Below are 15032 nucleotides of genomic sequence, written 5' to 3'. Positions count from 1 at the left end.
GATGTAAAGGTAGCCATCTTACAGCAAAAAAACTTCAGGACCAGACTCCAAAGAGAAACTGCTGAGCTCCAGTTCATTTGCAAATGCGACACCATCAGATCAGGATTAAACAAAGACTGAATGGCTATCCAACTACAGAAGCAGTTTCTCCTCCCTTGGCGTTCACACCTCAACTGCTAGCAGAGCACCTCACCCTCCCTCGTTATCTCCACACTGATTTATACCTGCCTCTGGAGATTTCCATTACTTGCATCTGAAGAAGTGAGGTTCTTACCCACGAAAGCTTATGCTCCCAATACTTCTGTTAGTCTTAAAGGTGCCACAGGACCCTCTGTTGCTTTTTACAGATTCAGACTAACACGGCTACCCCTCTGATACTTGACACATGCTAACGTGGGTCTGTGGCTGACATTATTGGCACCAAAGTCCCCATATCCCACTAGATCAACACAAATCTTGTGCCAGAGATTCAGCATCATCAACTGCAAAAGCCAAAGTGGTTCTGTGTCTAACATGAACAGCATTGCAGGCCCAGATCTCTTCTGGGCTGACTGAGGCCAGTGCCAAGGATCAAGCATATTTGCTTCTGAAGCACAGCTTGCCAAAGTGGACGATGTGCCCAGGCCCATCAAGGCAGGGTTCCAGCTTGAGTGACTCTCTGTGCTCCACACAAGTGGTACTGAAGTCCCTGGATCCGCCCAACAGAGTCCAGTACGTAGGGTTAAGCTCCGTAAAGAGCTGCTGCCCAATGAGGCTATATAGCTGGATGGAAATTGAGCTCTGTGCTGTGGTTTGGGGGACTGTGTGTATGCTGAGCCTAGCAGCCTGCTAGGCAAGGCTGAGAGCTTCTTAATGAGGCTGTGATCCCTAACCCGTTTAGCACCCATCAACCCTTAACCAGGGGTGGGGCTACTCAGGGAGACCAGGACTTTAAAAAGCCTGCTCCTAAGTGACTGGAGGAGCTAGCAAACAGGAGCGACTAACAGGAGTTTTGCTAGGGAGTTTACAGGGGGAGTGTGAGCAGGGGCTAGAACTCAACATTCTTTAAACTTCAAAGCCAAAACCACTCCCTTGATAAAAACAAAACCTCAACAAAGGAACCAGCTGCAGGAGTAAAGAGAATGCAGGCAGAAGTCCAGCAACAGAGTGGGTTTGTGATGACCAGGAGAACCGCACGGTGACTTGCCTGCCTGGTGCGGAGGTTGCGGATCTATCGAGACCTCTAGATAGGCTTATGTGTAGTGCTGGGGAGGAGCCGGTGGTCGTGGTACAGGTAGGTACCAATGACATAGGGAAGGATAGGAGAGAGGTCCTGGAGGCCAAATTTAGGCTGCTAGATCAGAGGTTGAAGTCCAGGACCTCTATGGTGGCATTCTCTGAGATGCTCCCAGTTCCACTCGCAGGGCCAGTTAGACAGGCAGAACTACAGGGTCTCAATGCATGGATGAGACGATGTAGGGAGGAGGGGTTTAGATTTATTAGGAACTGGGGAGCCTATACAGGAAGGATGGGCTCCACCTAAATCAAAATGGAACCAGATTGCTGGCACTTAACGTTAAAAAGGTTGTAGAACAATTTTTAAATTAAGAGCTGGGGGAACGCCGATTGGTGCGGAGGAGCACGTGGTTTGGACATCTCTTAGGGGAGGATCTATTAATAGAGAATCTCTATGTCCTAGTGACAATGAGAGGATGGGAAATGATAAAATACAGGCAGGGTCTGATCAGAATCAGTCAAATAAAAAAGAGTAATGGCATACTGTGCAATCTGCCCACTGATCAGGAACTGGCTTCAGGTCAGGGTTAGGTGTGGCTGGCTTTGAGAAAGTCCCTGTTTCTATTGTAAATGGAACTCTTAATAATAAAGAACCGTGGAGTCAGTGGAGCGTCTGTGGAGCGCTGCCTTGTCCTTTGGGGGATGTGCCTGCCTCGAGGTGAGACGGGAGCTGTACGAGGGATTCAGAAGTGTGCTATTAGACAGGGTGGAGGTGAGATGCCGGGCTGGTTGAAGGCAATGGGATACAGACCTTCTCACCCGTAGGGCCTGATTCAGATCTGACCCCCAGATTTGAAAGCCACTGCTGTCCTCTGTCTGACCTGCGTGACGTGAGGCTGGGGAGAGGGGTCTCACTCCACTTCCATTTCCCGTATCCCATCAGCAAATGTCAGTACTAAGGGGCAGCCTCAGTTGTGGGGATTTAGATGGGCCCTTGCATTGGTCTTCACGGCTGAGGATGTGAGGGAGATTCCCAAACCTGAGCCATCCTTTTTAGGTGACAAACGTGAGGAACTGTTCCAGATCGAGGTGTCATTATAGGAGGTTTTGGGACAAATTGATAAATTAAACAGCAATAAGTCTCCATGACCAGATGGTATTCACCCAAGAGTTCTGAAGGAACTCAAATGTGAAATTGCAGGACTACTAACTGTCATCTGTAACCTATCATTTAAATCAGCTTCTATACCAGATGACTAGAGGATAGCTAATGTGCCGCCAATTTTTTAAAAGAGCTCCAGAGGTGACCCTGGCAACTACAGGCCAGTAAGCCTAACTTCAGTACTGGGCAAACTGGTTGAAACTATCGTAAAGAACAGAATTGTCAGACACATAGATGAACGTAATTTGTTGGGAAATAGTCAACGTGGTTTTGTAAAGGGAAATTATGCCTCACCAATCTACTAGAATTCTTTGAAGGTGTCAACAAGCATGTGGACAAGGGGGATCCAGTGGACATAGTGTATTTAGATTTTCAGAAAGTCTTTGACAAGGTCCTTCACCAAAGGCTCTTAAGCAAAATAAGCAGTCATGGGATAAGAGGGAAGATTCTCTCATGAATTGGTAACTGGTTAAAAGATAAGAAACAAAGGGTAGGAATAAATGATCAGTTTTCAGAATGGAGAGAAGTAAATAGTGGTGTCCCCCAGGGATCTGTACTGGGCCCAGTCCTATTTAACATATTCATAAACAATCTGGAAGAAGGGGTAAACAGTAAGGTGGCAAAATTTGCAGATGATACAAAACTACGCAAGATAGTTAAGTCCCAGGCAGACTGTGAAGAGCTACAAAAGGATCTCACAGAACTGGGTGATGGGGCAACAGAATGGCAGATAAAATTCAATGTGGATAAATGCAGAGTACATTGGAAAACATAATCCTAACTATACATCTACAATAATGGGGTCTAAATTAGCTGTTACCGCTCAAGAAAGAGATCTTGGCGTCATTGTGGATAGTTCTCTGAAATCATCCGCTCAATGTGCAGCGGCACTCAAAAAAGCAAACAATGTTGGGAATCATTAAGAAAGGGATACATAAGACAAAAAATATCATATTGCCTCTATATAAATCCATGATACGCCCACCTCTTGAATACTGTGTGCAGATGTGGTCGCCCCATCTCAAAAACGATATATTGGAATTGGAAAAGGTTTAGAAAAGGACAACAAAAAGTATTAGGGGTATAGAACGGCTTCCATATGAGGAGAGATTAATAAGACTGGGACTTTTCAGCTTGGAAAAGAGGCAACTAGGGAGGGATATGACAGAGGTCTATAAAATCACGAGTGGTATAGTAAATAAGGAAGTGTTATTTATTCCTTCTCATAACACAAGAACAAGGGGCCACTAAACGAAATTAATAGGTAGCAGGTTTAAAACAAACACAAGAAAGTATTTTTTCACACAACTCACTGTCAACCTCTGGAAATCCATGCCAGAGGGTGTTGTGAAGGCCAATACTATAACGGGGTTCAAAAGGGAGCTAGATAGATTCATGGAAGATAGGTCCATCAATGGCTATTAGCCAGGATGGGCAGGAATGGTGTCCCTAGCCTCTGTTTGCCAGAAGCTGGGAATGGGTGACAGGGGATGGATCACTTGATGATAACCTGTCTGTTCATTCACTTTGGGGCACCTGCCATTGGCCACTGTCAGGAGGATGGGACACTGGGCTTGATGGACCTTTGGTCTGACCCAGTCTAGCCGCTCTTATGTTCTTGAGACCGGGCTGCCCTAGTGGTGGTGTCTCAGAGGGGGTTGAGATGTGTGCGCAGACACAGGTGTGTAGCGGGGGAAGAGGCTTGTGCTGGGCTGTGGGTGAAAAGAGGGCTTCAGGGCTGTAAAGCTGCAGGACGTTTCCTCAAGCCCCTGAGGAAGGGTGACGCAGTTGCTGCCTGTCCACTCTTGGGAAGCTGCTGTGTTTAATTGGTGTAATTCCGAACGTTCTGGGAGGTCTCTGCTCTGGTCTGGAGGCAGCCTTGGCCATTCAGGGATTCGGTTGCTTGGAAAATGACCCATCAGCTGCCGGGAAAAGATCTCCTGACCCCTAAGTCATCCCAGCCACTTTTGTGCCTTTCTCTTCCAGCTGGGAACAACGAGAGCTACCGAACGGGAGGGTCTATTACGTGGACCATAACACCAAGACCACCACCTGGGAGAGACCTCTGCCTCCAGGGTAAGACACTTTTGAGATACTTGGAGTTTCCGAGGGCAGAGGGGAGCCCCCGGATAATAGCTGCCTGAATGGATTGGGCACACAGCAGGAGAAAGGAGAAAACGGGAGAGAGAGAGAAGGTGAGAGAGACGCATCTCCATTTCCAGGCAGGTTGCTGCCTCCTGGGGATGTGACACATGTTCTCATGCCAGTCCATACTTACTGGCCTCAGTCCCTTTCTATCTGTAGCCCCTCTGAGCCCTTGTTTTCCAGAGCGCTCTCTGGCTCTCTCCTTCCCTCTGTGCCCCGTAAAAGCTGAAAGTGATCAAGCCAAATCATTGTTCTTCCCTTGGCTGCATTTAGACCGGAGTGATCCTAATCAGTGAACGTACTTTAAAAGCGAGCGTGCAGCATGAATGTGAAATAAGGCCTTTCCCACGTCGCTTCCATACCCCTCATCTCTCCTACTTACATACACCACCTCCTGCTAAAACCGGACCTCTGCAGCCCTCCCTGCTGCTCTGTGGTCTTGTCTGAGCTCCTAGACTACTCTGAGTTTAGACAGGCCCTTACATGGGTGGGAACCCTCCCAGAAAACCCCTGGTGGTGGTTGTGATGCGGTAGGGGGCTTCCCATGACCCAGTTCCCCAGCATGGCGCTGGCTGGTGCTGTGGACCTGGGTGGGGAGAGGGAGGGAGAAACCTACGGAATCACCAGTGTCACTTCCTTTAGCACCTGGGCTCTCCTTGGACAGCTCCTGTCCTCCAACTACTCAGCAGCACTACCCGGCTTAACAGGACATCTGCAAAGAGGCACCATGGCTCCCGTCAGTCTCGTGTCCCGTGGTGCTGAAGTCATCCTATCCAAAGGAATCCGTTCCCCGTGGAGTGAAGGTTCCAGTCTGATTGAGACTAGAGCTGCCATGTAAAGCCGGCAGCACTGGCCCCTGAGAGGGGAGGAGAAGCAGTGTTTGAAATGAGATTGCAGTGGTAGGACTCAGTGCAAAGTCTTGGTCCTGCCGGGACACGCTCGACCACCACCGCTCTTGTAATCCAATTCCCCCAGAACGGCTCTGGACTCCTTTCTTGCCTGTGAGTTTGGAGACCAGTAACCCCTGAAATGCTGCCGCGAGCCAAAGCCTAGCCCATAGCGCATCCTCTGTGAATGCACTGTGCCCTCTGCTCATCCCGGCACCTCAGACGGCTTCTGTCCTGCGGGTGTCGGAGGCAACTAAGCAACCCGCTGCAGTGGCAGGTGGGGGTACCATAACCCCTGGGGCCCGTCTCTGACACCCCACGGGGAGGGGTTTGTTCCACTCCCAGCTACTCCAAAGCAGCAGGTGAGAAGCTCGGTACCAGTGGGACGCTGTGCGAACCAGCTCTGCAAGGCACAGAAACGCCACCATCTGCTTGGGCCTTGCTGCTCACTGAGTCTGGCTCCAAAGGCTCCACCAGCACCTCTCTCATCACCAGCCTCTCAAGACTTCCGGGGCAGCCTGTGCCTGGGGTGGGGCAGCCCTCTCAGCAGCGGGGCTGCACTCCTGGCTACTGAGTGTCTATTCTCCCCCGGCAGGACTGAGTAATTGCTCTCCCTTGGGTCTAGCAGCAGGAATGGAAGCTGAGTCTCCGGTCTTGAAGCCTCAGTTCTAGTGGTTCTCTGGGTCTGCTTTGGCGCCAGCTGGGATGGGATTGAATGCTCACCCCTAAGGCCCTCTCAGTAAGAGAACTTGTGTGTCCAGGACACACGCCGTCCCTTTCAGCCTGAGAAGAGTTTTCCTCATGGGGCTTCTCTAGCACCTTGGGATAATCCTTCCCCATGGCTTTGTGGCCCTGTTGACAGGGACCTCCTCCTATTCCGTGGTAGGCTGGGTGATGGCCTGGCTGTGAGTGGCCCATGAAGGGCTGTAAGGCTGGCGGATGGCCTGGCTGCCCATCTGACAGTTGTGAAGGTTCATTTCCTAGGAAGGAAGGTAGGTATGTTCCACTGACATTCCTGGTCTCTGAGTTACCAAGTAACCATGGTAAGTCGTGGCCAAGAATCATTGTCAGCCATGAGACTGGGTGCTGCCCCAGGCTGAACCCCTCATGGGGTAACCACAGACAGTATCTAGGAGCTTGGAAAGCAGAACAGCATCTAACATCTTCTGGTGCCTTGGACCCAGCAGCAAGGGCACCATTTCTCTGCTAGCAAGGGAGCTTTACATTCTTTCTTTGGCTTTTAAACATCTCCATCATTCTCCATCCCTCTGACCTGCCATGTTTGTTCCATCCATGTGTTGCCCTCCAGTTCTCTCTCCAGTGCCCCTTGGAGGACCCCCTGCACTAGGAGCACCTCCCAAGGCTCATTACGAATGCTGCTTCCGCGGCCCAGGGTTGAGCAGTCAGGCTCTGTGTGATGACGGCAGCGCGGGTTTGATTTGCTGTCGTGAGCTCCGCTGTGAGATCACAGACCATGCGGGCTCATCCCACGGCTGGGAGCAGGGAGATCTGCCTCCCTTTCTTTCCAGCCACGCACTGGAGCACTCTGGAAGCTAACAGTTTGCTAGGCTGAGCCCTAGGGAAAACCACAAGCATCTGCGGAGCACCCCAACTAGCACGTACCAACGGGTTAGCCAGCCGTGCTAACGGGCAGTCAGCTAAGGTGGTAGTGTGTGAGGGAGTGGGTGTCGGGGCGAGCGGAGGATCTGTACGGGGGGTGGCGATTACCGTCGGTAATGCCATCCTGTCTGCGGTGTTTCCAGCTGGGAGAAGCGAGTGGACCCCCGGGGCAGGTATTACTATGTGGATCACAACACCAGGACCACCACTTGGCAGCGTCCCACAGCGGAGTATGTGAGGAACTACGAACAGTGGCAGACGCAGCGAAACCAGCTTCAAGGGGCCATGCAGCAGTTCAGCCAAAGATTCCTGTACCAGGTAAGGGAAGTCGACATCTCCTCTTAAGGGGTCAGATGGGTGGGACTGTGGAGCAGTTTTCATCGGCCCTCCCTGAGCAGCGTGTGTGGAATCCAGGCCCTGCTCAGGGATGTTGGCTGTAGTTGTGGAATGATGAGTGAGGGTCTGTCAGACCTGCTAACCAGTGAAGGTGACGTGGGACCCAAACAGCCTCCAGGGTCTCCAGTGACAATACAGTCTTCTCCAGCTACGGCTTGCCAGGACCCTTCCCCACACTGCAGTCTGCCCGTTGTATTGGGCACTTCTCCAGGCAGTTACCAGTCCCTTCTCCTAGTTCCAGAGCCCAGCACTCCTCAGAGGGCCTCTCCAGCTGACTCACAGCCACTGCCCTCATGTGCTGTATCCCTGATCCGCTCCGCTCCAGAGGACAAGAACTGCAGGAACTTCAGAGCAAGGGGTTGGAGCAGCTGGGAAGATCCCACAAACACCTCTGCTGCCTCCAAGGCAGGGAGCCAAGAAACCCTGAGGGAACTGGCGTTCCCTCTTTAAAGAGATCCCTAGAACTGTCAGCCTGGAAGAGACCTGGAGAGGACATCTAGCCCAGCCCCCTGCGCTGGGGCAGGGCCAAGTGAACCTCGCCTGTCCCTGACAGCCGTTTGTCCAGCCTGCTCTTAGAAACCTCCAGTGACGGGGATTGCACAGCCTCCCATGGAAGGCTGTTCCAGAGCGTCGCTGCCCTTAGTTAGAAAGTTTCTGCTAATATCCAGCCTAATGATTCATGTTGTCCTGAGCAGAGGCAGCAGGAAATGACCTCAGGCCCTCTCCCCTGGGATGGGGGGAGACTAGCATGGCAGAGGAACCTGCTTTCTCCGTCGACTCCTCTGTGAGTCCCTGGGGCCTTCTCTGGAGCGTCCTGGAGCTGTCCCTGGTGGGATGGCTGCAGGTCTCTGCTGGGTGCCATGCAGAGCTCAGGCTGTTCTGGGAACTGGATCCGTGGCAGGAGAGAGGTGCTCGGAGCCCATCTGGGCCTGACTTTTCCATCCGGGAACCTGTGTTTAGCTGATGGCGTGGCTGGGCTCGGGCAGTGAGGTCACACTCTGTCCCGGGAGACTGGAACGATCAATTCCGAAGCAAGGTAATACACAGGCGGCTCCCCTTCCTGGGGGCTCTGGCTGCTGGGATGAGGCCAAAGGCTCAGCAGGTGCCTCCTGCTGTCCCTGCCTCTTTCCTTGGGCTTGAGCTGGCCGAAATGGCCACATCTCCGTGGTGGGGGATGGAGAGCTCTCCCCTCGCCCCTGGGGGGTGCAGCTGCTGAGTGCAGAGTCTCGGCTCTGGCAGCTCCTATCCCTCCCTGCTTAGCGCAAGAGCTGGAATTCCAACTTCAGAGTCCGAGAGGGCCTGGCTGGAGACATCTGCGGCGAGGAGACTCTCTGGACGGGCCAGTCGGTCCCCAAACCCACCCTCCAGCCCTGCTGAGCACCGTGACCACAGCTGACTCTGCACTTGTGCAGGTCAGGCCTAGGTCAGCAGCTGGCAGGCCGCAGACTTAGCCAGTGGAGTCATCAGGCCTGTGCGCTGACCTTTACCCAGGACGCCTCTGCCCCCAGTGCAAGGACCTCCAACCACTCCCCTGTCAAACAGCCCCTGGATCTTACAGGAGGCCTCAGCCCTGGGCAGCGCTGCTCTCCTGGGGCTCCGCAGGGGTGTGATTGTGGGAAGACGCGTGAGCCTCTCCCGGTTCCTGTGTCCACTGCTCCAAGCCCTCCGGTCTGCTCCGATGACACGTGTGCGTGGGCCTGCTGTCCTTGCCAGGAGCAGCGGAGAGCTCGCGGGTGTGAGCATGGGGTCGGCGTGGGAAAACAGCCCCTTCCCCCCCAAGCGAGAGCTCCTGGGTGATGAACTGCTCTTCCCCACGGAGGGAGCCAGGAGGCTGAGCAGTCCAGAGCTATAGAAATGCCCCGTGCAGCTGCCCATGGCCCCTGCATCCAACTCGTGGTGTGCTGGCAGCGTTAGAGCGCGGAGCAACCTGCCTTCCCTGCTCTCAGCTCTTCCTTCCCTTCCAAGCCCGGCCCTCCCTTTCCTTCAGCGAGCTTGCTGGGCTGCCGCAGGCTTCGCTGCCCTCCACGTGCCCATCGCTCTCATCCGGGGTTGGCAGCGCTGGCTCCCAAGCGCTGAGTGGGAGGGGAGTCTGTCAGTCCAGAGCGTTGCCTGGGTTCTGAGCGTGAGCCCCCGAGCCACTACGCTGCAGCCCGGCCAGCGCTTTGTGACACAGCCCGGCCGGGCGCTGGGCAGGGCGGAGGGGACTTCACTTCATCAGGCTAAATCTGGAAGTGATGATCCTTTTGCTTCCAACGCTGCTGCCAGGAGTGTTGGCTGCTGCTCAGCTCCCATCCCCGGAGGGCCTTTGGCTTGAGCCCTCCTGGGCCTGCCTGCCTGTGTGGCAGGAGAGGCAGCTGGGCTAGGCTGGCATTACTTAGTCATGCGGGTGGCCCAGGTTTCTCGGTATCGCTGGCCTCTGTCTAAGGCAGCATTTCTGGGCTTCTCCGCCCGGCAGCATGGATGGGGACCGGGCTGTGTCCAGAAGCTGCTCTCTCGTGCTCGGCTGCCTGGCCCTGCCCTGGGGATTTTCCGTGGGCTCCTGCCCTTGGCAGTCTTGGAGCATTTGCTGTGCTGGTTTAACTGGGCACCATGTTAGTTTTCCCTTATGCTTCTGTGTTGCCCCTGGGAGCTGGGTCTCTCCCTGGCTGTTAGCAGCCTGGCCGTTCCCCCTCGCTGCACATGTGTGGGCACTGTGGGAGCAGCGCGGGGGCTGGCTCCTGCAGCGTTAGGCTTCGCTCGTGTCGCGCTGCCATGTTTGTTCAAATCCGTTATTTTTAGGTCCCAGTGAGGTGATACCTCCGGACGTGACTCGGCTGGCTCTCTGGCAGGCTGCTCTGTGCGTCTGTCTGAGCTGGGAGGGGCAGCTGAGACAGCCCGCCGCATGAGCCAGGATTTCTCAGCGTGGCCATGGCCTGCTCACCCCAGTCCCTGCTCGGCAGATTGTGTGGGGAGAAGGGGCCTTGACTGCCGTGGGTTCTGTTTGTTCCCAATCCCGTGTCCTGTCTCACCCCACCGGGATTTCACATGGCCCCTCAGGTTCACCTGCAACCTCTGACACAAGGGCAGTTCGGTTGGCAGGCAGACGTAGCTGCTGCGTGCCTCGACCACGGGGCACTAGGCAGCCCTGTGGCTCGGAGTGGAAGCTGTGTGTGGACGTCCGTCATTTCCCCGTGGGGCGGGGAAGGGGTTGGCAGTGCCATGGTGTTTCCCTGAGCCCCGGTCAGGTTTTTGTGCATGGCGCGCTGCTCCCTTCCTCAAACCAGTCCGCTCCGGATCCGGGGCCTGCCTCGCAACGTGAGCCCCCAACGCCCACACTTTAACATTAGGAGGGGAAATGAAAAGGCCGTTTTAGTAACAATATGTTTCTTATTTAATGCTGAGAAGTGTATGCTGAGCCCCCCACTCTCCTGAATCCTGGCCTGTTTGGTCTGGCGAACCATCCCCAGGAGACCTCCCAGCAAAGCCGGGGAGGGGGGTTAATCTAAACAGTGCCAGGCCAGCAGCCCCCTGTCCAGGCTGCTCCGCTCGCCCTGAGCCAGAATAAAGGTGCTTTGTGCAGTGGACCTGTTGGGGGTGGGGACGTGCAGGGGGCTCAGGGAGACGCCTGTCTGCGCAGGCATGAATGTTTCCTCAGTTGGAGTGCATCTCGCACACTGCCGCTCGCTTTCACAGCCCGCTGCGAAGGGGGAGGCGGGGGAGGCTGCAGGCTGAGCCAGGAAGCGCTGGGCGTGGACAGGGCTTGTGGGAATGATTTCATTGGAAAGGCCTGCGCTATTTTTTCCCCTCTTGTGTGTGGTTCTTGGAGAAGGTTGGAGGTGTAACTGTGGTGGTGATATCAGTCGCCTGGGCCAGCAGGAGCAGAGCGGCCGTGCACAGCTGGATGTACCAGCAAGCCCTGCTCCTCTCTCCCATGGCCCCTGCGCCTGCTGCCCCGGCCGTGGCTTAGCGTGGGCATTTTTCACCCCGAGCGTGCAAGTTGTTTTTAGCTCCTTAGCAGTAGGCTGTTTCCCTGCTGAGAGTTGGGGTTGAGAGGAGAGCGGGGAGCCTGCCCCCACCTCCCTGCTCATCTCACTCCCGGCTCTTGATAATCTCTGTGTTTTGTATTTTTGCCCCCTCTGCTGTCTCCAGTCGTCCGGCGTCCCGTCTGACAATGATCCTCTGGGCCCCCTTCCTCCCGGCTGGGGTAAGTACCAAGCCTTCTCCCCTGCTCTCTCACTTCTGCTGCTCACCTGGCACCACCCCCACTCCATCGCTAGGGCTTGAACCTTTCCTGTGCCGTCCGTCCCTTCCGGCAGCACCTTTCCGCTGGCTGCTCTTGGGGGGCAGAGCCTGTGTTCTTGGGGACTCGTTCCCTCTGCGTTACTGGTGGGGTGTGTGAGCATAGGGAAGATGACCATGTCCCACCGTCCAAGCTGCCTGTGGGGTGGATCTGCCAGATATCCACCCCAGCCTGGACTTTAAATCCAGCATTTTGAGTCCAGAGGTGCCCAGCTCTCTGCGTTTGCTCCCTGTTGACTAAACCCAGCAGCGTCTGTGATTGTTGCCTGGACTCGAGGAGGGGTTGGAGAGGTTGGCTCTCTCTGCCGGGGTCAGCTCCCCCATTGCATTTGGGAATGGGAGGAAAGGCTCCGCCACGGGGGAAGGCCTCCCGCTGATGGGGTCCAGCAGGAAGTCTACATTGGGAATTTGCTGTGGTCCGTTCTCGGTGCCATTGCTTTCCACTGGGCTCCACCAGGCACCTGCCTTTTTCGTGTCACATCTGAACCAAATGACGCTAGCCCAGAGCGAGGTGGGTTGTGGGTAATGCGGGGATGGGACAGCCACTTTGTGGAGATCTAGGGAGTGGCAACAGCGTGTGCCCAGGGGAGGATCCCGTGGTACCGGAGCTGCTGCTGAGATTCTGGGGGATGATGGGCACGGATGGGGGACATGGAAGAGCCCGGGAGCGCTGGGCTGGTTTGAAACGGGGTTTCTGAGCCAGGGTGTGGGGCAGAGAGAGCCCCGTGTACGCAAGGGGGTGCCCTGGGGGCGCTGCTAGGACAAGGCAGCCTATACAAGATGTCCCCCCACCCCTTCTCAGGTAACCGCTCCGCTGGGCTGAAACCTGGCAGGGGCCGGAATCACTCCCCCGCCCCCAGGGAATAATCAAGTTGGGGGCGGGGGTTATGAAGCCGGGACCACGGGGCTGCAGAGGGAACGGGAGCCATTGCGCGGGTTTGCTGGCAGGCGCCGTTACCACTGTATTCATGGCATGTGACACTCAGCGGGAGGGTTTTGCAAACCTCAGTGAGGATGGAGACACAGTACAAAGGTGCCTAGAGACTAGAGATGTGGACAAAGGCCAGGGTCTCTAATAACCCACCCCGCAGCAGCTGGCTGGGCGGACGGCCTGGGTAGGAGTGCTGCCCCCAGGGAGCGACATGGAGACTTGGGGCTGGACATGCAGATGTGGCTGGGGAGCGTCTGGGTCCGAGGCCCGTTAGCGGCGTAGGGAGATTGGAGCAGGGCTGCAGGGGCTGGAGGAGGGGTTAACAGCCTGCTGGCGGGACTGCCGCTGGCAGCAGCTGTTTTCCTATCTTGACACCAGGGAAACTGTCAACAGCTACTTGGGGTGTGAGCCCCGGGGCGGGGGACCATAAAGTGTGCGCCAAGGAGAGGCCAGAGGGTGAAACAGAAGGAAGATGCAGGGTGGCTATCGGAGCAGCATCCTGACAGCCAGATGCACCGGGCTGTCAAGGGGGCAAGGTGGAAACCCAGCTGCTTGAGTCCTTTAATACTGTCCTGGGCAAGACACCTGGCATGAGCCCGGCCCTGGTCCTAGCTGGTGAGATGGACCTAACAGAGCTTCCCCATCCCTGACATCTGAAATCCGTATACCCTGCTGGCTCGTGTCTTCTCTGAGGGAGCCCCCTTTAATTCCGTGCGTAGTACAAGCGGGCGGGGGGGTGGGCTGTGGGCTGAGGGGGAGGGTGTGTGACCTGGCTCAGATGTGGGCTGGGTGACTCCAGGGCCCCGGGGGGTGACCTGGCTCAGATGTGGGCTGGGTGACCCCAGGGCCCCGGGGGGAGGGTGTGTGTGGCCTGGCTCAGATGTGGGCTGGGTGACCCCAGGGCCCCGGGGTGGTGGCCCGGCCGCGCGGGGACATGGAGGAGCTGACAGTCCAAGGGAGAGTCCAGCCAGCGCTGCTGCATGCAGGCGGCTCAGGGCAGTGCTGGCTCTGTCAGGTTTCTGGGTGCTGCTCCCCGCAGCCGCTGCGGTGCTTGGGCCCTGTGCAGGAGGGGCATTGGCCTGGGTCACTCGAGGGCTTCCAGCAACTCTCCGCTTGTAGCACTAGCCCGAAGTAAGGCCCCTGTGAGTGGAGCAGGGGCTGTGGGCAGGAGCTGGCTCCCAGGTGCTCTCAACCACCAGCCCCGGCCTAACTGGCTCCCTGCCCCCTGCTTCTGGCCCTGATTTATTTCCAATAACCTTGTGGTCTCAGTGAGGAGAGTCTGGCATGTCCTGGGCTGCTCTGTGCATCCGGCTGAGAGCGCAGTCCAGCCAAAGCCTGCAGCATGGGAGCAAACACATGAGCTGCCTGAACGTCCAGGCGGGAAGGGGGAAGGGAGCCTGCTTCCAATTAGCGGTACAGCCTGAGCCACCCTCCAGGAGGTGCCTGGGACTCCCGGGAGCGTCCTGCTTCCCCAGCTCAGCCTCTGGAGGAGGGGGAGCTCCCAGGAGTGGGAGGTGAGCAGGGCCACGCGCTCAGCGTGCTGCCGCTCCAGCAGCTGGGCCTCTCCAGCGAAGCAGCAGGGCAAATGCCGCGCCTGGGGAAACTCTGCTCCTCCCTGTAGTCTGTGCAGGAGCAGGCCGGGCTGGCGGCTCACAATAGGGCCAGTGCCTTGGGGGTTTCCGCGGGCAGGGCCTCCGTGCAGCGCGGCTAGGGGCAGGGGCACTGGGAGCCTGCACAGCTGTGTGGGGTGTGCGTCTGTGTGTATCGGGAGGCGGATGTGTCTGGATAGGCCAGTGCGTGTGTCTTGGTCTAGAGGAGAGGCAAAGTGATGACAAGGGGTGTGTGTGAAGGACGGGGTGTACCTGGAGTATACGTACGTATAGAGTGTACGGAGGGCTCAGGAAAGCTGTACGTGGAGAGCTGTTTGTTTGGGCGGGGGAGGGTGTCTTGGTGTGTACATGGATAGGCTGTTGGTTTGTGAACTCTAGGGGAATGTCTGCGTGTTAGGGAGTAGGGGTGTGTGTGTGTGTGTGTAAAGTGGGTGTGGGGAAGGCATGTGTGGTGCATGTGGCGGGTGTGTATTGGGGGAGACCTGTGCATACACTGGGAGTTTAAGGGGCAGGTGTATGAAGTGGATGTTTTTGATGAGTGGGTTGTGCATGCAGTGGAGGGGTGTGGGAGGTGTGTGCATGTGATGGGTGAATGGGGTGCATGCAGCAGGGGAATGGATGGGGGAGGCCTGTGAGGGGGTGCATGCAGTGGGGGAGGGATGTGGGTGGAGGAGAGGGGTGCAGATGTGGCGCATGCAGCTGAGGGGGGAACGTGTGTGTGGGGTGTGCATGCGGCCAGGGGTGGGCAGGGGTGTGTATGTGGCTCATGCAGCGGGAAGGGGAAGGGG

General features: G+C 56.2%; 1 protein-coding gene across 1 annotated transcript in view; it reads left to right on the top strand.

The window, feature by feature from the left end:
* Window positions 1–15032, top strand: part of WWP2 (WW domain containing E3 ubiquitin protein ligase 2) — an 87935-nt gene that overhangs the window by 45057 nt on the left and 27846 nt on the right. The window contains 3 exon segments of the mRNA XM_034788085.1: window positions 4364–4453; window positions 7173–7347; window positions 11554–11608. Coding sequence (XP_034643976.1) covers window positions 4364–4453; window positions 7173–7347; window positions 11554–11608 — 320 coding nt within the window.

This window comes from Trachemys scripta, chromosome 13 (assembly GCF_013100865.1).
Source record: "Trachemys scripta elegans isolate TJP31775 chromosome 13, CAS_Tse_1.0, whole genome shotgun sequence".
NCBI lineage: Eukaryota > Metazoa > Chordata > Testudines > Emydidae > Trachemys > Trachemys scripta.
Note: the sequence above shows the minus strand (reverse complement) of the source record. Positions and strands in the feature narration are given on the sequence as shown.